The sequence below is a fragment of the Ambystoma mexicanum genome, chromosome 9, assembly GCF_040938575.1.
Source record: "Ambystoma mexicanum isolate Mex_15411 chromosome 9, UKY_AmexF1_1, whole genome shotgun sequence".
Taxonomy (NCBI): domain Eukaryota; kingdom Metazoa; phylum Chordata; class Amphibia; order Caudata; family Ambystomatidae; genus Ambystoma; species Ambystoma mexicanum.
In genome coordinates, this window is record NC_090931.1 from 886,920,698 (window position 1) to 886,944,124 (window position 23,427).

The 23,427-nt window shown below is 51.4% G+C and overlaps 1 protein-coding gene across 3 annotated transcripts in view; it reads right to left on the minus strand.

Moving 5' to 3' along the window:
* Positions 1–23,427, minus strand: part of LOC138488740 (UDP-glucuronosyltransferase 1A1-like) — a 428,922-nt gene that overhangs the window by 267,903 nt on the left and 137,592 nt on the right. The window contains exon 1 of one of the 3 annotated variants that reach the window (XM_069616000.1): positions 6,540–7,467. The exons of the other annotated variants lie outside the window; for them this stretch is intronic. Within the exon in view, the coding sequence (XP_069472101.1) occupies positions 6,540–7,400 (861 nt within the window). The 5' untranslated portion in view covers positions 7,401–7,467. Of the gene's footprint in view, positions 1–6,539; positions 7,468–23,427 lie in introns of those variants that run through there. 3 annotated transcript variants of the gene reach the window in all.

Consider the following 23,427-nt stretch of genomic DNA (forward strand, 5'->3'; position numbering starts at 1 on the left):
CTGTCTGCAGCGTCAACTGATGAAGAGGGCGGAGAAGGTGCTGTGGAGCACAGCGGCGGGGATCCGACCGCCAGCCGGAGACGCAAGGCCCGGCTCCCCTCCCGTGTTGTCATCTCGTCGGGGAGTGAGGAGTCCGGTGCCGCGTCCCAGGCCGCAGCTGCCGGGGGGAGGTCCAAGAGGCGGAGGTTGGAGTTGGACTCCTCGGCAGCAGAAGGGGCAGCTGGGACCCCACAGGGCCCAACAGGGGAAGATGGCACGGAGTCATCCAGGTTGGTGGGGGGTCTGGTGGAGGAGGAGGCCGTGCAAGCACCAGAGACGGGGTCTGGAGGTGGGGATCCCACTGGTGCTAGTGGTGCAGTCCAGGACCAGGGACAGGAGGCAGCACAGGCCGCCGCGGAGGTGCCTGTGTGCAATCCTGTCCCCGATCCTGTCCCTGCATCATCTTGCACCAGCAGGGATGCCTACGTCCAGACCCGTTTCCAGGCAGGGGATGAGCTGACGTCAACTGGCCTTCCTCTGCCTGCGGACGTGGCTATCCAGGTCCGTGTTGAGCCTGTCCTGGCTGGTGTGGCGTTGCGTCAACGGGCCATGCGAGGTGACCTGCAGTCTTTTCATGGAGAGACTGCACGTCATCTCGAATGGCTCGTTGACCACGTCAGCCTGCTGGGACAGGTCACCCAGACCGGATTCCTCCGTCTGATGGGGCTTGTTCCGACCCCCTCCTCAACTGGACCCCCTACGCGCCAGTCGTCCTCTGTGCCATCTTCCCACCCATCAGTCACCTGGGTGCCCTGTGGAGCTGCCTCTGACAGTGCGGCCAGGCTGGTGGAGGAGGCATCCCTGCCACAGTCGGGAGTCGGACGTCCAGCAGGGGTGGCCACATCAACAACTGCACCCCAGCCGGCGGAGGATGTGCAGGCAGCAGGAGGCAGTGCACGGGCAGAGGCAGAGCAGCAGCAGCAACATGGTAGGAGCCATGAAGGCTCGGGGCCTTTGACATCAGAGGGGCAGGCATCGGCCGGAGGGCAGGAGGACCCAGGACAGAGAGTGTCTTCCGTGTGGCAGCGGTTGGGCCACGCCATAGGTGCGGAGCGGCGGCGGGCGGAAGAGGCGCGGCTCACAATGGTCAGGGCGGAGAACTCCATGCGGAGGGCCCTGAGGCGGGCCGAGTGCCTCGAGGCAATCCGCAGGGGGTTGGAAGAGGACACGGCGTCGTCCCTGCGGACCCTCGGGGCCATGGAACTGGACCGCCTCCGGGACATCGAACAGGAGTTCGATGATGCCCTGGCCCGGAACACCACGGAGTGAGCCGCTGGACTTGCCCGCCGCCTTTGTATATAGTTCTTTAGTTTTAGGTTTCCTTTGTTTTTTCTTATGATTTGGAGTCGACGGACACTGCTCCACTTTTTGTATATAGTTGATATTTAGGTAGGTTTTTTAGGAGGTTTCCTTAGTTCAGTTGTGATGATGGACCCTTGTTATTTTTGTACATAGTTCTTTGTTGCATGGAGAGTTTTTACATTTCACTTTGGACAAAATTTTATGGATTTGATTTTCTACTTTTGTGTTTTTATGCGGACATGCAGCTTATTTTTTCACATTTACATTGTAGTCATTTTTCTTTCTTTACCATTCGTATTTTTGTCCAATACATTTTTTTTTCCATTGTTCACTGTGTGGTTTCATCTCATTGGTTTCATGCATGTCATGTTGTGTGTTTTCCCATTCAATTTGAAAATCTGTGTGTGACGGACATGGGTTCATTTGCTTCATGAACATTGGGGGTGTAACATGTGTTTTCATTTCCATGTGGGTGAATGGGTTACTTGGTAGGGCTTTTTGGCTGTGGAGGCTGACCATTACGCACATGATTGGGGATTGTGAGGACCTGGTGGGGGCTGCACATGGTGGCAGGGGGATGGGGGTGGTGGGAGACATGAGTGGGGGCCTGGTGGGGGCTGGCCATGGTGGCAGGGGGGTGGGGGTGGTGGGAGACATGAGTGGGGGCCTGGTGGAGGGTGACCCTGCACTGCTGGGGGGTGGGGGTGCAGGGGGACATGAGTGGGGGCCTGGTGGAGGGTGACCCTGCACTGCTGGGGGTGGGGGTGGTGGGAGACATGAGTGTGGGCCTGGTGGAGGGTGACCCTGCACTGCTGGGGGGTGGGGGTGGTGGGAGACATGAGTGGGGGCCTGGTGGGGGCTGCCCATGGTGGCAGGGGTGTGGGGGTGGTGGGAGACATGAGTGGGGGCCTGGTGGAGGGTGACCCTGCACTGCTGGGGGGTGGGGGTGGTGGGAGACATGAGTGGGGGCCTGGTGGAGGGTGACCCTGCACTGCTGGGGGGTGGGGGTGGTGGGAGACATGAGTGGGGGCCTGGTGGAGGGTGACCCTGCACTGCTGGGGGGTGGGGGTGCAGGGGGACTTGAGTGGGGGCCTGGTGGAGGGTGACCCTGCACTGCTGGGGGGTGGGGGTGCAGGGGGACATGAGTGGGGGCCTGGTGGAGGTTGACCCTGCACTGCTGGGGGGTGGGGGTGGTGGGAGACATGAGTGGGGGCCTGGTGGGGGCTGGCCATGGTGGCAGGGGGGTGGGGGTGGTGGGAGACATGAGTGGGGGCCTGGTGGGGGCTGGCCATGGTGGCAGGGGGGTGGGGGTGCAGGGGGACATGAATGGGGGCCTGGTGGTGGTTGACCCTGCACTGCTGGGGGGTGGGGGTGGTGGGAGACATGAGTGGGGGCCTGGTGGGGGCTGCCCATGGTGGCAGGGGGGTGGGGGTGGTGGGAGACATGAGTGGGGGCCTGGTGGAGGGTGACCCTGCACTGCTGGGGGGTGGGGGTGGTGGGAGACATGAGTGGGGGCCTGGTGGAGGGTGACCCTGCACTGCTGGGGGGTGGGGGTGCAGGGGGACATGAGTGGGGGCCTGGTGGAGGGTGACCCTGCACTGCTGGGGGTGGGGGTGCAGGGGGACATGAGTGGGGGCCTGGTGGAGGTTGACCCTGCACTGCTGGGGGGTGGGGGTGGTGGGAGACATGAGTGGGGGCCTGGTGGAGGGTGACCCTGCACTGCTGGGGGGTGGGGGTGCAGGGGGACATGAGTGGGGGCCTGGTGGTGGTTGACCCTGCACTGCTGGGGGGTGGGGGTGGTGGGAGACATGAGTGGGGGCCTGGTGGGGGCTGCCCATGGTGGCAGGGGGGTGGGGGTGGTGGGAGACATGAGTGGGGGCCTGGTGGAGGGTGCCCCTGCACTGCTGGGGTGTGGGGGTGGTGGGAGACATGAGTGGGGGCCTGGTGGAGGGTGCCCCTGGTGGCTGGGGGGTGGGGGTGCAGGGGGACATGAGTGGGGGCCTGGTGGAGGTTGACCCTGCACTGCTGGGGGGTGGGGGTGGTGGGAGACATGAGTGGGGGCCTGGTGGAGGGTGACCCTGCACTGCTGGGGGGTGGGGGTGCAGGGGGACATGAGTGGGGGCCTGGTGGTGGTTGACCCTGCACTGCTGGGGGGTGGGGGTGGTGGGAGACATGAGTGGGGGCCTGGTGGGGGCTGCCCATGGTGGCAGGGGGGTGGGGGTGGTGGGAGACATGAGTGGGGGCCTGGTGGAGGGTGACCCTGCACTGCTGGGGTGTGGGGGTGGTGGGAGACATGAGTGGGGGCCTGGTGGAGGGTGCCCCTGGTGGCTGGGGGGTGGGGGTGCAGGGGGACATGAGTGGGGGCCTGGTGGAGGTTGACCCTGCACTGCTGGGGGGTGGGGGTGGTGGGAGACATGAGTGGGGGCCTGGTGGAGGGTGACCCTGCACTGCTGGGGGGTGGGGGTGCAGGGGGACATGAGTGGGGGCCTGGTGGTGGTTGACCCTGCACTGCTGGGGGGTGGGGGTGGTGGGAGACATGAGTGGGGGCCTGGTGGGGGCTGCCCATGGTGGCAGGGGGGTGGGGGTGGTGGGAGACATGAGTGGGGGCCTGGTGGAGGGTGCCCCTGCACTGCTGGGGTGTGGGGGTGGTGGGAGACATGAGTGGGGGCCTGGTGGGGGGTGCCCCTGGTGGCTGGGGCGTGGGGGTGGTGGGAGACATGAGTGGGGGCCTGGTGGAGGGTGACCCTGCACTGCTGGGGTGTGGGGGTGGTGGGAGACATGAGTGGGGGCCTGGTGGAGGGTGCCCCTGGTGGCTGGGGGGTGGGGGTGGTGGGAGACATGAGTGGGGGCCTGGTGGAGGGTGACCCTGCACTGCTGGGGGGTGGGGGTGCAGGGGGACATGGGTGGGGGCCTGGTGGAGGGTGACCCTGCACTGCTGGGGGGTGGGGGGGTGGGAGACATGAGTGGGGGCCTGGTGGGGGCTGCCCATGGTGGCAGGGGTGTGGGGGTGGTGGGAGACATGAGTGGGGGCCTGGTGGAGGGTGACCCTGCACTGCTGGGGGGTGGGGGTGGTGGGAGACATGAGTGGGGGCCTGGTGGAGGGTGACCCTGCACTGCTGGGGGGTGGGGGTGGTGGGAGACATGAGTGGGGGCCTGGTGGGGGCTGCCCATGGTGGCAGGGGGGTGGGGGTGGTGGGAGACATGAGTGGGGGCCTGGTGGGGGCTGCCCATGGTGGCAGGGGGGTGGGGGTGGTGGGAGACATGAGTGGGGGCCTGGTGGAGGGTGCCCCTGCACTGCTGGGGGGTGGGGGTGGTGGGAGACATGAGTGGGGGCCTGGTGGAGGGTGACCCTGCAGTGCTGGGGGCTGGGGGTGCAGGGGGACATGAGCAGGTGTGCAGGGTAGTCCCCTGTTTTGTGGGCTGCCTGCTGGGGCCGTGGAGGGTGTACAGGGAACACCTGTGAGGACCCACCCAGCCTAATTGCGTGTGATAATTCCCGCACACCCCTGTAATACACGTACCTGGCCAAATCGCATGTGAGAATTCTCGCGCACCCCTGTAATACACGTACCCAGCCGAATCGCGTGTAGAACTTCCCGTGTACCCCTGTAATACACGTACCCAGCCAAATCGCGTGTGATAATTCCCACGTACCCCTGTAATACACGTACCCTGGCCAATCGCGTGTAGAACTTCCCACGCACCCCTGTAATACACGTACCAAGCCAAATCGCGTCTGATCATTACCACGCACCCCTGTAATACACGTACCAAGCCAAATCGCGTGTGATCATTCCCGCGCACCCCTGTAATACACGTACCCAGCCAAATCGCGTGTGATAATTCCCACGTACCCCTGTAATACACGTACCCTGGCTAATCGCGTGTATAACTTCACGCGTACCCCTGTATTACACGTGCCCTGGCTAATCGCATGTAAGACTTCCCGCGTACCCCTGTAATAGACGTTCCCTGGACAATCGCGTGTTGAACTTACCGCGTACCCCTGTAATACACGTTCCCTGGACAATCGCGTGTTGAACTTACCGCGTACCCCTGTAATACACGTTCCCTGGACTATCGCGTGTTGAACTTCCCGCGCACCCCTGAAATACACGTACCCTGGCAGCCTGGCTAATCGCGTGTATTACTTCACGCGTACCCCTGATATGCACGTTACCCGCTTTGCGTTCCTTGTTTGGCAGCCCTGTAAACTGGTCCAGGGTTAGCGCAGCCCTTTGCGATGATTTAGCGATTTTGATGGCTTTTCCTTGCGCGAGGGCGTTCTTGGGGGCGTTACTGGCGCTGCTGCAGGGTCGCTGCGATACTCTGCGCCACGGCTGGTTTGGGAGCCTAAAATCCATGAATACGCTGTGCGCGGAAATCGGTTTTAGCACACGTGCCTGGCGCAGACAATCGCACGCGGACACTCTGCGCCAGCCGCTTGCGACACTTTTCTGCGAAATTCTATGAATTACCCTGTAAATCTGAATAGAAGACGAAACAGCAGCATGAACCTCGGCTTATCCATGTGAGTGACTCAAGGAGAGGGTGATTGAAGGCAGTTTTTACAAAGCCAGAGTAATTCTTCTCACACCCTCTGTAAGATGCAACAAAGTAGTCAAGTGAAACTTAAAGAACATGTCGCCTACACAGGACTCGTTTGGTAGGGTGATTTGCACGCTTTTCACCTAGTACCGCCACTCTCTTTAGTTCCTTAATCCATTGCTTTTTACTTGCCTCACATATTCTCTTTTATCCCGATTACCATTCATGTCTCTCTCTTCCACTCTCTGTCAGCTGTTCCTATGTTGAGAGCCTTATGCCTTCCATCTTGTTCCTTACTCTCCCTTTATCCTCACTGCTCTGCCTCAGCATCTTTCTTCCTCAATCTCATCTTCAGTGCTCTATCTTGCTTTCACTAACCCCTTCCTCATTCTCGTGTGCCATCTTCCATTTTCTATGTCCGATTTCCCTTATACGTCTCATATAGCCTTTCTTCCTTTTCCATTCCTGCCCTATCACCCCCTGTCTTGATCTTTCCTTGGCTCTCTGCACTGTGTTTCATTTATATGACTTTGATTTGTGTTGACCAAACACTCAATGTCCAACACCAACATACAATGTAGAATGTTAAAATTGAGTACATAAGCTCTCTGTGTCAGTCACTTTGTGGAAACAAGATAATCAGCACCCACCTGAGACAGAGGCTTCCTCCCACCGCAGTTGATTCCTCCAATAAAGACCATATGTGGCATTGTCGGCTGTGGAAACTCAAAGACAAAGTCATGTCTCAGCAGCCAGATGGAGGCCCTGCTGAAGAGCTCCAGGGCGGTCACTTCCCTCTGGAGAAACTGTGAGGCCAGGCGCTCGTATGGTGAGTAAAGGGCATAGCAAAGCCCGTTGTAAAGGAAGCCGGTCAACATGTTGTTCACCCGTTGGGAAAACCCCATGTGGTCAGTAAGGCCTGAGAACATCTCGGGGATGTACGATGGAGGACTTGGGCACTGAGCAGCCACATGGTTGAAACTGCATGGGATAGCTCTCATGAAGAAGACGGATGGGATGGAGAGGTACTCTGCCACTATCTGCCCACAGGGGTAAAAGGGATCCATTAACAGGGCATCAAATTGGTATTCTTGTAGGTACTGTATCAGTTTATGGTCATCGAGAAAGTGCTGACATGCAGAAAGCATAATATCTGACCTTTTGGAGATCTGCTGATAGAAAGTGAAGATTGGGATGGTTTCCAGAAGAGATTGCTCAGTAAAAACAGAGCGACCAATCCAACTGGCGTGGTGCTCAAGCTGCTCTTTGGTGAATGGAATAGAGTAGGTCTTCACGGTGTAGTTGTGTGACTTCCCGATTAGGATGTTGGTCTCTGGCACCACCAGCACAATCTCATGCCCTCGCTCACGGAGCTCTTCCACCACCGGGTGCATACTGAGCCAGTGACTACCAGCCGGTGGAACCACCAACAGCTTGCCACCCTTACTGAGGCTGGGCAGGATTAGGAGAACGAGACAGGTTGATGTCCAGGAGGCAGAAATAGGAACCATTTTATCGGCCCTGTCGCAGCAGAGCGGCAGCAATGCGTCCTCGAGAACTGTGATCAGGATAACCTCTGTTCTCTGAACTTTGCCTTTTCTTTGCCACCAAGTAAACAGTCACAAGAGAAAGGGGATTGGCCTCCCTCTCTGTGCCAGGTTGTGAAAGTTAAAATATAATCACATAAACCTGACTGTAGTGGGAGGCACCCATACAAGATAAATACGGAAACTCCTTTTAAATGTGGCAAGGACACAATAAAAACAACATGAGCAAATCCTAAAAAAGGGAAAAATGCCAAACCTCTGCCAGGGCGTGAGCTCGCTCGCCAGCAACCACCACCAGCACAGATTGAACAATGAAGCCCGCACATGAGCCCATTTGAAGGTGCTCGAAGACTGCTGCAACAGGCCAGGCACTGAAGGCCTAAATATAAGCAGGTGTGTGTGTGAGCGGCCTCGAATTAGAAACCTGACATCTATAGGATTTCATTGGATTGCCTTAATGAGCTCAAGTAGCAGGTGTTGTAAGCACACATCTAAAGAAATAGAATTGCCTTATCTCACAATGCATCATTTAAGCCTTCACAGGAGTACAGGCTGGAGCAGTATCTAAAACGCCTCTCAGCCCTGCGTTACCACTAAACCACTAGCGATCCCAATCATAAAGGTGAAACAGACAAAGCCCAACAGGCATAACCCCTTCGCCTCTTTTGGTAACGTGGACCGAGGGCAGGAGCTGATACAGTTGCAAAACAAACAACAATAGTATGTTGGTACCAAAATAAAAGATTGTCCAATCAAGTTTCTCTAAAAACAGGAACTTTAATAAAAACGAACTTTGCAAACAACCAATTAAAAAGACTAGAGACTAGCCCTATAAAAGAGACACAGAGAATGTAGTCTTTGAGAATAATGGACAGTCTGGATTGAGAGGCAAAAGATTTCAGCACCAATGGCAATGTTCAAGGATATTTATTTTATTTATCTTATGGGCAGTTATAAGGCGCTTATACAACCGTGCATTGTTACAAAACGCCACAAGGCAAAGGGCAGGGAACAAGGAAGTAAATAAACAATGGAAATGACAAAGAATAAAATAAATCGAACATCGGTCCTATAAGGCCATATGACATTCAGACATTCAGAACGTGCAAGTGCAGTGAAAAAGTGAACAAGACAGGGGGAGGGGGGAAGTGCTATTATGGTCCCAGGAGGGGAAGTGCCAGAGGTGCCTGTGGGGAGGCAACAGGTAAGTGTATGGGTGGAGACGTCCCAAACGAGGAAGGTCTACCGCCCAGCAGGCCAATGCTGAACAGGGGTGTGGACCCGGAGGGCAGTGCAAGGGAGAGGTACTGGTGGCTATTGGGCAGAAAGCCAGGTCCATATTGGATGCTTCAGGGACCAGACCGCCAATCTCAGTGACAGTGGGGATGGTTAGCAGGGGAGGGGGAGCGGGAAGGAGGAAGAGAAGAGAAAGGTCTTCAGTTGTTTGCGGAACTTGCGGTGGACCAGCTGGTTCTAAGTGATCCGACCGCGGCTGATTTTGCCGCAGCCGGAAAGTTTGCATGAGAAAGGTGCAAACTACCAAATGTTTGCACCTTTCTCATGCGAACACACTTACATACTACGGGGGCTGCAGCGCTTTCCCCCGCAACCTCCGCTCACTATACTGCAAAGTATCGTGAGCGGGGTGTTGCGGGGGACACCCCTGCAGCCTCTGTTTTTGGGGGGTTTTTTCTACGGGTGTGCTTCGGGGGTGTCCCCCGCAGCCCAGGCAGTCTTTTTCTTTAATTTCTTTTTTTTACTTACCTGCAATGCTACCACCAAAGGTTCGATTTTCGGTCGTATTGTATGGTCGGAGCTTTTTTTTCAGTCCAATCGTACAATACCGACCAGCTCAAGATGGAGAAGAAGAGGGAGGCTGTTCCGGAGGAGGCAGCCATCTGAGGAGAAAGTTTTGCCCCCAGCTCTCTGCTTGGGAAAACTTTTGATCAGCAGAGAGTTAGAGGAAGAAGATCAAAGGGATCTGGGGGGAGAGTAATTAGTGGGAGAGGCCCAGACAGCCTTGAGGAGAATGCAAAGGGTGTTGTATTTAATCCTAGCAGCAACTGTGGAGAGATTTTAGGGCTGGGGAGATACCATCCCTGGGTTTTAGGCCAAGGATAACTCGTGCAGCCCTATTCTGGATTAGTTGTAGAGGGTGGAGTGAGGAAAGGGGCAGGTTGAGGAAGAGGCTGTTGCAGTAATCCAGCCTAGAGAGGATCAGACCTCTGGAGACATTGGGCTTCTGTAGGAAGGTGAGGAAAGGGAGAATGCCTCTAAGGTGGTGAAGTTGAAAGTGGGCCTTCTGGAAAAGGTCCAGGATGTGAGGGGTAAAGGATAGAGAAGGGCTGAAGATAACCCGAGGTTTCTAGCTTCAGAGGAAGGAGAGGGAGGAGAGCCCATTGAGGCCGGACAGAGTACAGGAGGGAAACTAGGAACAGGTGTCCCGATAGGAAGAATCTCTGTCTTACTGGCATTAAGGCAGAGATCATTGGACGTACACCAAGATTGGATGGCAGATAGACAGACAGGGATGATGGATGAGGAGGAGGAAGAGGGGAGCTTGAAGAAGAGTTGAGTGTCATCTGCATAACACTGGAAATGAGGAGAGAAGGCAGAGATCAGGTGAGCACAAAGTGCAAGGTAAATGTTGAAAAGTCAACGTGAGAGGATAGAGCCCTGGAGGACATCACATGTAAAGAGAGTGGTGGTGGAGGAAAAGGATCCCAAGTACACCTTGAATGGGTGGTCGGTGAGAAAGGAGGTCAGCCAATTCAGCACTTGGTCAGAGATACCTAGAGTATCATGGATCCACTTTGGGAGGATTGAGTGGTTGACTGTGTCAAAGGTAGAAGAGGAGAATGAGGACAGCAGGAGAGTTAGAGTCACGGTTAGCAAACATTTCTTCACAGATGATCAGAAGAGCAGTTTCCATGCCTTTGGATGCTCGGAATCCAGAATGATGGTCATGTAAACAACCAACGAGCTCAGTATGTTGGGTCAGTTGGGGGAAGACCAACTTCTCAAAGAGTTTCCCAAGGATGGGTCTAATAGAGATAGGGCAATAGTTGGCTGGACATGAGGGGTTGGCACTATGCTTTTTTGGGAAGAGGTGCACAAGGGAGTGCTTGAGAGAGGAGGGGAAAGAGCCAAAGTCTAAGGAGTGGACGTAAAAGTCAGCAAGAGCAGGAGCAAGGGAGGAGATGTTGTCCTTCATGGTTCTGTAAAAACAGGGGGACACCTGTTTGGAGGGGACCTTCAAGGAGCGGTCTCCTCTAGAGACCACATCCGATGTGATAGGAGAGAAGGACGAGATAGTGGGTGCAGTTGGAAGAGAGGCCAAGGGAGGGCAGGGACAGGAGGAGGAGTTGAGGAGGAGGCAAAAGAGAGAGAGAGATGTCAAGATGTCCTGAGTTTTTGAGGTGAAATTGGTGGCCAGTGCAGTATAGAGGGCCTGAGAAGGAAGAGGCGAGGTAGAGATTGCAGATGGAATGGCTAGTTCGGTGCAGAGTTCAGCCGTGTTATTAGAGGCTCTGGAAATATGGGCCCATTTCTTGGAGTAGATAGAGAGACGGTATTACCTTTGGAGTAGGCGGCAGGCCAGTTTGTCAGAGGATGAACCTAAGGTCTGCCATTTCCATTCATCAGCTCTGCACTTGTGTTTCAGAGTGGCTAGATCAGAATCGCACCAGCTGTTACACTTAGAAGCAGGTATCAGTTGAGTCCTCATGACAGGGGCAAGAAGGTCAAAGGTGTCAGAGCCTGCAAGGTGGAAGTTGGCAAGGACAGAGTCCATGTGAGAGTCAGGAGCAGTGGTAGGAGGGGGAATGAAGGTGGAGGCAAAGGCCACGACTGACAGTCATTTCATTGGCTGGATGACCACGAAGGCGAGAGGTGAGAGGAGAGGAGGGAGTGGTCCGACCAGGAGAGAGGAGTGGTGAGAGGGTTGTAGATAGGATGATCAGAGGAGATGAAGGCATCAATGGTGTGTCCAGCAGAGTGGGTGGGGCTAGATGGAAGAATAGTAAGAGAAAGAGAGGAACGGACATCGCAGAAGAGTGAGGCAGGAGAGAGAGTGCAGTCCAGGTGGATGTTAAAGTCTCTAAGGAGGAGGAGTTTATAGGTAAAAGACAAGAGAGAGGAGGTTAAGTCAGTCCATTGTGAGAGAAAGTGTGAGAGGGGGTTAGGGGGCCGGTAGATGGTGGCAAGGGAAAGAGAGAGTACAAAAGACACCAAGTTTGCAGACAAGACTTTGAAAATAGGAAGAGGGCTGAGTGGGTATGATGGAAGCAGGGACCCACTCAGCGAAGATCGGGGCTAGTACACTACCAGATTGGTTGGGCCGAGGTTTGGAGAGGATCTTGTCGCCATCAGGGACGAGAGAGTCAAAATCAGTGGCAGAGCTGGCATTGAACCACGTCTTGGTGAGAGCGAGAACATCGAGATCAATGTCTTCAAGAAGGAGGTAGATATCAGAAGAATGTTTGACAGCAGATCGGGGATTCAGAGTAGCTAAGTGAAGCCGGTCACCACCTTTGAATGTTTTCCCCAGAGGAGTACAGGGGGGTGGTACACCCATCAGAGGTGTTGAAGGAGGAGCTGAGCGAGAGGAAGGAGGAGTAGCAGGTGAAGGTAGGAAATTGATGAGGGCTGGCAGGCACCGGTCAAAGAGGAGAAGATTGGGTTAAGAACCCAGTGCCGTTATGGTAGGCATTGATGATGCAACTGGTGGATGAAAAGGGAACCAAGAGTACTTCCCATCTTGTGCCACCATTAATGGGTGAAAAGGAAAAAGGGGAGAGGGTAAAGATCAAATGAGGAGTGCAGAGATCTGGAGAGGGGACAGAAAAGAGGTATCAGTAATAATCTGTCTGGAAGTAACGCTGACATAGGTGTCTGCGATAGGTAGGCCTAGATTTGAGGCCAAAAGATGTTTTTTGAACTTTCTTCTTCCAGACTTCACAAAAGCAGAAGGATAGGTGATAGCACAGCAGTTAGAGTAAATGGGCGAGATGGCGAGTGCCATGGAGGAGGAGAGAGGGATAGAAGAGAAGGCTGCACAAGGCACAAAACAAACTCACCAGGCGGCCTTGCAGCCAAGATGCAGCACAGAATGTAGGGTGCACAGAGGTAAATGCATGCACAGTTTCGAATTGCACCAACAAGCATAGCTAAATTCAGGATTGTCAAAAGGTACTAAATGCAGCACAAAATGGAAGGTGCACCGATTGCAAAGCACAGCTAGCTTCAAATTTGCCAAAAAGTACTAAATGCAGCACAAAATAGTGAGCGCCTACATATGTGGAGCTACTGATACTAAATTAAGTAGGCATTACACGAGGTGTAGGAGTTACAGTAGAGAGTCTAAAATAGTCCAGGACTGACCAACAGCCACCAGAGAACCAAAACGCATTAGGTGGCAAGGCAGGCACAGGAACAGAGCCTCAAGATTCGCCTTACCACCGCAATACAAAAACAGAAAGCAGCAGAAAGTGAACAAGTCAGAATGAGGTATTGGGACTTATGGCGCATCCATAAACTTCGCTATCCAGTAAATAAGTAGATGAAGTAAGATAAGGTAGACAAGGATAGCAAAAAGAAGGTAAGTGCAGGGCAATTAGGAGGTCGATAGTTGCGGGTTATCAGTGGCACGCAGAGAGGGTGTGTGGGGGGACAACGGGCCTTAAGGTTGCGATGTTGGAGGAACCGTCATGGAGCACAAACCTGTGTAGCAGGGGCCGAAGTCGGTGGAAGTGGCAGTAGTGCGGATGGACAGGAGATGTAGATCAAGGCCAGAGCAGTAAACAGAAAGAGCTCAGAAAGAGGAAACACAACCTTCGTAGAAGCAACCTTTCAGGGGACAGACGGTCGCCTGCTGGCTCCCGTGTCTGCATGATTGAAAATACACGGGCCAGCCAATCATGCAAGCCTCATCCGGGATATGGAATGCCCAAGTCTGCTGTTTCGGTTGCTGCATGGGGTGGCCATGATGAAAGGCGCTCGCGTCACGAAACAGAAGGAATCACTGTGTTGCAGGAGATGTAGATCAGGGCCAGAGCAGGAAACAGAAATGTCTTTAAAAGGCAAAGAAGGGGGCTTAAAAGTCATTAATGTCTTTAAGGCAGACAAGGGGGGCAGGAACTCTTCAAAAACCTTTGGTTTCTTGTCATTGGGGCTCAACATCACCGAGAGGGCATTTAAGGTGCTTTGCTGCAGTCGTGATGGTGTCAAGATGGTTGAGAGGTGCTTTCCCATCGGTTTGAGGTGTGGGCTCCTGGTGGACAGAGTTGGCGTTCGAGGCAAGTTGAGTCCATGTCTTTCAGAGGTTTGAGTAAGCGTTCCAGTTGATTGCTGGCAAATGGGCGATGTTAAGGCGGCTTCTGGACGGCTCAAAGAGAAGGTAAGCGGTTTGAAAATTGTAGAGTGCAAAAAGCAGCACTGAAGGCCCTGTAAAGGCTCAAAGTCAGTCAAGCATGGTCGAGCCGAATTGAAAAGGTCTTCAGGCAGTAGACAGGTTACGCACTGCTTCCGAACTTCTAAGTTGCTGGGAGACCAAATCCAAAGTCAAGCTCATGGGCATTTGCCAATCAACATCATGGGTGGAAAATATAATTGTATACTACATAGTGTGTTGCCACATGAACATCACAATTCTGGCCCAGTGCTTTCATATTGCAGTGGTGCTCAGTATAAATACCAGTAACATAATATAACATAATAACGTATAGCATGCTTGACCTTCGGATGACTGCATATTATCATGACATCTCATGCCAGGGGCTTGTCCTGAGCCCATGTGGTGAGGATGTGAACTCACAGAGCTCCCATCAAGACCCTCTATTGATCCTGTGTTTCGGCGGTTTCAGATGACTGCAGACATTTCTATGAGCAGAAACCTGAAGAGGATACCATCACCCTGCTTACCGTTGGTATCCCAATGAAAAAATGACTCTGGGGACGGAGTGTGTGCCTTCCGAATATCGGCCCCGCTGAAAGAAAGATGGTGGCCGCAACCGCATCGCAGTGAAGAGGAGGTGGTGGAGCGGGGACACAGCCGAGCGGGGGCAACACCCCGGCCGTTGCCGGCGCTGGGTGCATATAATGCTGTGTGAACTCTGGTGCGAGCAGTTTGGGTCACTGATCAGCCCGACCATATCGAATGCTGGACCTGTGCTGCTGAGCCGGATGAACTGCCGAAACAGCGGTTGGGAGCCCGTTGCTGATTCAGACTACGCCGTCCGTGTGATCCTTGCCTGCGCGCAGTGTGAGATCAGAGACCGTGGTACATTGTGATTGCTTGAGGTGGTGACAGATGGCTCTGTGAGGCGTGGCTAACAGGGTGTTGGATGCCTGTTGGGGACTGGCGCAGGGAACTACAATGAGGTGGCTGCCTGGCTGCTGGATGCATGGAGCCTGGAGAAGCATCTGCGTTGTGTGATGACGGACAGCTCAACACACTTTCAGATCGGCTACACTGACAGCTGACCTAGCGGGAGTCTTCACTAGCACAGTTGTACTGCACGCCCCAGAGGAGCGTGATCTGGGTCCCCCCCATGTGTGGACCTTCCTCTGCTCAGCTGGTGTCACCTGATATGCCTGTGGGCGGTGGTGGTCTGCTGTGGTCTTGGTGGCACCCCAGGAAACATTGCTGCTGCACTGTGCCCCAGTGCGGGTCAGTTGACGTTCGTTGGCAAGGAGTGCATCTTATCTGCCTGTCACCCGGCCTGGGAAACTGTGAATGGAGACCTGGGTGGCGCTGGGTCTAACATTGTGCTGCTGGCAGATGTGCTGAACTTCAACACTCGTGCTATGTGGAGGCCCTGAACAGCGAGCAGGGGCAGGGGAACTTTTGCTTTCCGCCTGTTGGGACGGCTGGCCCTAGCACCATATCAGGAATCCTGGGGTCACGTGGCATATAGGTTTGTGGCTGTGGCCTGGACAGGGGAAGAGGCAGCTTCTGGCACGGCTGAGAGGGCACACTGAAGGTGACACCGGTGCCCACATGGTGGGGCGGCCACAGACCCCTTCAGCAATCAATGATTTGAGGGGTCATATAGAATGAGATGGTGATCTGGTAAAACGGCCGAGCTGCTGGGAGGTGGGCACTTCTGGACTTCTGGAAATAGGGTCTGGGTATTGGACACACCCTGATTTCTGACCTTGAATGAAGCGGCTCGAATCTCACCTGCATTAAGCAGCAAACCTGTTGGCAGGCACAACCTCTCTTGACTTTGCCCTACTGTTGCCTGGTGTTTGAGCATCACTTGCTTGAAGGAGAGGAGTGCTATATTACAGTGTGGCCAGAACCAAACTGCTAAGTTTTTGAGTGGGTCTCTGCCTGACTTTGGGTCTTGCGGTGTGCAGGGGCAGGTGGCTAACTGTGTTGGCTAAGGCACGATAGCTCTGTGTGACTGGTCACTATTGGCTGCTACGCCTGCCAGGGCGAACAGCAGGGAACGTGCACATTGGACATTACGGGGGCTGGAGACTGCATTTGGCACTCCTCTCAGCTTGATTGCTGTGGAGATCCCTAGGTGGTGTGTGTTATCGGCATGCCTGGTATACTGAAGCATAAGAGAATAACTACTCCTTGATGCTGACTGGGGACACAGGACCAACTCTTCGCTGCTGGCTATGTGCTTCTACCACTACTGGGACTCGAGTCTGCATCCGCTCTGACATCCACTTGCAATAATGTCCCGACCAAGGGTAAGAGCAATACTTTGATCATAGATTTGTTCGCCAATAGGGGCAAGACCCATGAGCTTGCACAGAGTGCACCTGCAACGCAAGCGCAGGCATGTGATCCTAGCATTGCCTCCCAGGAAGACCTGGTACTGGATGCAATAGCTGCACTGAGATCCTCGGTAGAGCTGATAATAGACGAGGTCAAAGTGGACCTTCAATTGCTGCGACAGGACATCCGCCAGCTAGCAGGGAGAGGTACGACGGTTGAGATGGAGCTGAAGGAAACGCACAACTCTACTAAGGTCCTGCAGACTTGGGTACGGGAGCTGGAGAGAAGAAACACTGCTTTGGAGCTGCGGGCTGCAGATGCAGAGGGCAGGGCCCGTCGGAACAATCTACAGCTGCTTGGGCTCCCAGAGGGCTTGGAGGGCTCGGATCCTACTCAATATGTTGAGAACTTACTACTGCAGAAAATAGGGCCTGGAAACCTGTCACAGCAATTTGCGGTCGAGCAAGCTCACCTCTCACTACAGAAGAGAAGAGACCCCCACAAGGATCACATCCCAGACCTATCATTGCAAAGATTTTGAACTTCCGAGACAGGAAGGTGATACTGAAACACTCCAGGGAAGGTGGTGAAATCCAGAGAGACAACTCTAAAATCGCCATCTATCCGGACAAAGAGCCGATGGTCCAGAGGGCCAGGAACTCCTTTGTACTGATCAAGGCATGACTCAGGCACCTCAACATCAAATACATGCTCATGTACCCTGTCAGGCTTAAGATCATCTACAAAGGCAGCACACACTTCCTTGAGACCCCTGCCGCGGCTAACATGTGGCTGGAACATAACAACCTGGCTAGCGGGGACGACCCCAACACTTGACCCGGCTGGCATAATTGCTGAGGCGGATTGTGATAATGGGCAGTTGTGACTTCCAGGCACCTCTCGTGACACTAAGTGAGGTTGAGAACTATGGGGAAACAGCATGTTTGGAGGTTTGCAGCTACACCCTGGTGGTTATCCCGTAGAATGGTGCATCTGGTATTGATGATTACAGGATTTTTGTTTCTCCGTATGTGATATGAGAAGTTTATACCCACCTGAATAAATAGCTGCACACATGATGGGGGAAACATTTGATCACCCTCCACTGGCCTTGTTGGAACGCTCCACGCGTAGGCTGGTGACTGGCCTGTTACTGGCTCCCATTACCCGACACACAATGGCCTGGACAGGCCCTAGTGGTATGGGTGCGCCTGAGCACTGTACATACCGCGCAGTAGCTGGGCGAATTCTCATTGTTTGGTTTGCTTTGTTATAGTAGGAAGATCCGCTCTAACAGCTAAAGACGAGAAGAGACACAGAGAACAACTTCGGAAGAAAAGCGACTGGACGCTACATTTGGAATTTTAACCAATATACGAAGAATATACTCTCCAGTTGACAACAAAAGCACAATATTGAAAGGCCATACAAAAGGACTAAGAAAGCCTACTTATAACACCCACAAACACAACAGCAGCAACATATACGAATATACTCTTGGAATACGCGTGGAAATACTCATCTCTTCAGATGTATAAACAACGACCTACTTAAATACGACATCATCTGCCTCCAAGAGACATGGATATCCTCACTGCCTCTTTGCGACAGATACATTACCCATATGACTGCTGCCATAAACAACAAAACAGGCCAACCTAGTTCTGGACTATTAACACTCTGGAAAGTGGAAACCCACCTGGACCAAATCGAAACTACGTTCATTATCAACTGGTCCCAAATAACCATACTAGAGCATAGTCATATGGATACCACAAACCAACTGGATAAAAGGGATCGCCACCTGATCATGTTACTCTACTGGAGCCCATTGATCCTGGATAACGACTAATTCCTTGATGAAATATTAACCTCCTTAGATGATGCTTATGCAAAATACGAACAACCATATGTCTTCATATCTGGAGACTTGATTCTCCATCTCTTCCAAATCAACGGACAAAAAACCCCAGCTTCCGAAAGAAGTAAAAAAGCAAAATCATGGACAACTGCGATGGAGAGACGAAATCTAATCTTACTGAATGGCTACACGGTAAGTGATAAACTAGCAAGACCTACATGGCACAGATATAAACTCATAGGATACCTATAGACTATATACACATCTCACCCAATCTTAACAATAACATTCTAAAATTTGAAATCAAAAAGAACACAGGTGGTGACCATGCAAAACTTGCTGTTACCTGGGACGCCCACACTACCGTATGGACAAAATGAAAGGCCCACAGATAGAAGTCACTGCCACATTAAACAGACAGCGAATACCAGATGAAAAAATCCCAAAACTGGAAGCGAACTTCAGAACTTCCGATATGAAAGAAAAAGAAAAAATCAAGTATGGATGGTTGCTTGCCCCATTTATACAAAAACTAATTCAATGACCAGAAAATAGAAACACCTATAGAAGCAAATAGCCAGCAGCGAAGAGTTGGTCCTATGAGGAAATAGCCATCGCAAAGAAAGAATCAAGAAAACAAATAAGGAAAGCAAAGAAAACAAAACACATCAATTTCATTGACACTATTAAAAAAATCAAACAGAAATACAGAAATCATCTCAAAACAATGAAAGCAATGATTACACAAAATGATGCGGAAGTGATGCTACATGCATTGAACAAAAGAAACACCAGAGACATGTGGACACATCTAAATCCAAATCACACATCACAAAACCGATTGATCACAGACGTGGCGGAAAAGAACTGGATCCAACACTTCAGCGTATTATACAAAAATACCAGTCCTACAGGAAACAACAAAAAAACTGCACTTCCAAAAAGAAGCCCTGGTACAACCAATGGGATTATGAGGAAATCCTCACCCACATCAAAAAATTGAACACCTCTAGAGCTCCGGGGCCAGATAGCCTAAGCAACAAAATTATCAAAAAACAACCGGAAGCTTGGACAAAACTGTGTCAACAAATATTCAGTCTAATATAAAAAAAAAAGTTATATTCCAAACACCTGGAAAACAGCAATCATAGTCCCAGTATTTAAAAAAGGCGATAGAAAACTTCCGGCAAACTACCATCCATTAGCAATGCTGGATCCCTTAGGTAAAATATTTGCCGCAATCCTCGTTAAAAGACTCAACGAGTGGAGCAAAACCCACAATAAGCAAGAACCTAGACAGACTGCTTTTTCAAACAATGTGGGCACAAACATAAACTTGTTCATACTGAATGTACTAAAACAAGAAAGATTTAGAAATAAGACAAACGTACATGCCGTCTTTGTTGACCTACAAATGGCTTTCGATAGCATAAACAGAAGCACATTGTGGAGGAAACTGGAATAAGAAAAATGCCCAAAAGAACTGCTAGCCCCAATTAAAGCTCTATACAGCGACACAACAATACGGATTCAATTGACAAAAGATGGTGCATTATCAACAGCTGTAAAAACTCAAAATGGATTGAAACAAGGATGCCCTTTGGCCGCCATCCCTTTCAATTTTCTACTTGCTTGACATATCCAAAAACATTGCAACTACGGCAAACAACCCACCGAAAATAAATACAGTACACGTCCCGCAGACGATACGTCCTTATGGACAAAACAAAGGTAGGACTACAAAACTGTTTGGACGCCCTTAACAATTACTTCAAGGAAAATGACATGAAGATCAACTCCAATAAATCAAAAGTCATGTCATTGGGATACTGCACCACCAAACAACACTCACTCCTCAAGATATACCTAAATGGGAAAAAACTGGACGAAGTTAAAGAAATGAAATACCCAGGCATTGAACTAAACCAATCGCAACTGGAGCAAAGCTGGTCTCTGCACCTAAAAACACGAGCATTAACTTTGGCGAGACTAGCATTCACAATACAAAGGAAGTTTGGAAAATACTCGCTGAAACCAGTGACAATCTATTACAGACAAAAAGTGACAGCAATACTACTATATGGAAGTGAGAGCCTGATCAATATCGCAAATAACATCTGGCCACTGATCAAGGGCATATTTTGCAGTAAGGTTCTATCTCTTGCTGCCTCATGCCCAATACAAAGGATACGACATAAGCTAGCTCTCCATTCCCTCCAATCTACACAACTGGAAGCAGCTAGACGTATACCGTAAGACCATGAATAATGATGACACACCTGCAATGAGGATTTTGAAACAGACAAAGGAAACCCTGACATCGCCCACTCTGATAGCGTGGAAAGAAGCCTGCAAAACTCTACTAGAGAAATATGATATAACAACGGAGACTTTGATAAACAGACCAATGGAAGCCAAAAAAAAAGATAAAGGAAATGGATTGGATTGAAACCATCGAAGGGAAAAACAGATACAAAATGAACATAAACTCCATACTTGACATAAGAGCAGTAAACGAACTACCACTATATCTGGTGAAATTCCCCTCTAAACCAATACGTGATACCTACCTGTGATTACGTCTCAATGTTCTGCATACCAGAGAATACCTTACAACTATAAAGCAAATAACAAAAGAGGAAAACATATGCCGATTCTGCGAGCAAGAAAATCAAGAGGAGACAATCTACCATATTATCATGGAGTGCCCTAGCCTTACAGAACACAGGAAACGATTTGCCAATACAATGAAATTCCCGAAAACAGTTGATGGAGACGAAAGAATGTGGCATCAAATAACATCTGGAAAAAACATCAAGCTAAGCATCATGACAGTTCAATTTTGGAATTGCATCATGGACATAGAAACAATATAAATTATAGAATTGAAACCATGTAATTCAAATAACAAAATGTAAAGGTTTGGCAACAAACTACCATATTTAATTTAAAAAAAATGTTTTTAATGGTTTGGTTTGCTGTGTTATTGTTTTAACGTCCTCCATGCATGTTGGTTTGCAGGTTGCACATAAAGTGTGCCTGGTCAGGTGGGAACGGGGCGAAGGTGCACTGTGGGCAGATACATGATCTGGGGTCTGGCACAGGAAGTTGGGGAGGTACTGTTGAGTTCGTACACAGTTTGGTTTGTGGACAGTTATTATGACCCCCATTGAAGTACTGACCTGGAACGTGCATAGGTTGGGCACGTACCTACGTAGAAATAGAGTGAAATTATTTTTGATACGCAAGAAGATATCCATTGCCATGCTCCAAGAGACCCACTTGATGACTGAGGATCTAGAAGGGGCCTGTGGGTGCTGGGGGGAAGGGATATGAGGCGGCATACTCTAAATACGCTAGAGGGGTGTTCACGTGGATAAATGACACCTTACTGTTCCAGCTGCTAGAGACGGATGCGGATAGGGAAGGGAGGTATCTCATCCTGCGGGGCTACATTGACCACATTGAGGGATGTATAGTTAATTCTGATTTCCCGAACCATGGTATCCCATCTCTCGTTCGCACACTTTGTGCTAGGGTTGCGCGACACCTGGAGTGCTTATTCCTATGGGGAGATGATTTTAACTGTACTAGAGACACTGAGCTCGACAGATCATCTCCTCCCCAGGAAGGTCCATCGTCAGCATCTGCCGCACTTAATGGGGCACTGACTAACTTGGACTTACTGGATGTCTGGAGAGAGCTGACCCCTGAGTGTAGGGGTTACTCCTTATATTCTTCGCCACATACCCAGCACACCAGGATTGATTACATTTTTGTCGGGCAGCACCAGGTGTCTGATATAGATGGGGCAGGATACCTGGGAAGAACAATATCAGATCACTCTCCCCTGGTGGTTGCTTGGAATCTAAGAAGCCCAAGGCCCCCCATCCCGATGTGGCGTATGCCAGCAGATGCCTTGATATGATATGATATGATAGGTTATTTATAACGTGCTTAATACCCAGAGGTTTCTAAGCGCGGACCCCAGGGAATCGAACCTGTGGTGCTCCGTGTTGTCTTGCTTCCAAGGTGAAAACGTTGCCCCTGGGCTATCCTCCTGAGACTGACAGGAGACAGCGCTGGCTGAATTTTTGGAACGTAATGTGGGCAGTGTCAAGGAATGGGGTACTGTGTGGGAAGCCTTGAAGGTGGTGGTCGGGGGGATGTTATAGCTGGTGTGGTGTGGGCATCCGGAGAATGTTGAGGGTGGAACTGGAATGTCTGCAGGATGAAATCCGAGATTTCGAGGCCCAGAGTGTGGGGTTGCGTCCTAGTGAAGAGAAACTGGTTAAAACCCGGTACCACTGCCTGGAGGCATGGGAAAGGTTATCTAAATTTGTTTACGTCTCAAGAACCACCAGAGCGCATGCAGAGGGTGATAGACCGGGTAGGCTCTTATCGTGGCTCTGCAGCTGGGAACACCCTAGACATCTGACCACTGCACTGAGAGATGAGAATGGTGACACATGTAGGACACCATTTGGGATTAATAATATTTTCGCCAAGTACTACTCTCAATTATATAGTCATGTTGAGCGGGTTCCCCCGGAAGATGTGTTCGGCGCCCTGTCACTAATGGTGCTCCGCAGGATAGATGACACACAACGGGCTACATTAGACCTGCCCATCACTGTTGAAGAAATGAGTGATGCGATTGCTTCACTTGCTACCAGCAAAACACCGGGAAGTGATGGACTTCCACCTTCATTTTATAAAAGATACAGCTTGACACTGGCCCCTGAGTTGCTCAAGGCCTTCGAAAAAGCCTACTCCAAAGGCATACTCCCGGCAAGTATGCGACAGACCCTAGTGGTCCCGGCACCTAAACCAGGAAAACACACAAATAGATGCGAATCGTACCAGTGCCTGGCCATGCTTAGCTATGATATGAAAATATTGACCACGATATTGACAGGGCGGCTCTGTAGAGCGATTGCAGGTCTGGTACATTGTTATCAGACTGGTTTTATTCCGGGCCGAAGCACTACACTGAATCTGCATCACCTGCAACACATTATCGCACAGACTAATGATTGCCCTGAATAATTTGTAGTGCTATCGCTAGATGCAATCAAAGCTTTTGATTCACTTTCTAGGGAATTGCTATTTGCAGTATTGCAGGGATTTGGGTTCGGCGAGCAGTTCATACGATGGACGAAGATCCTATATGCCTCACCGACTGCCAGGGTCAAATCTGGGAGACAGGTGTCAGCGGCATGGGGCATTCAAAGGGAAACACGCCAATGATGCCTGCTGTCACCCATGTTGTATGTATTGGCATTGGAGCTCTTGGCGGTCTTCTTACACCAAGAATTCTTAGAAGCAGGCATCTGAGTGGGTGGGACCAGACACTTAATATCGTTATATGCTGACGACGTCCTACTATATATAGG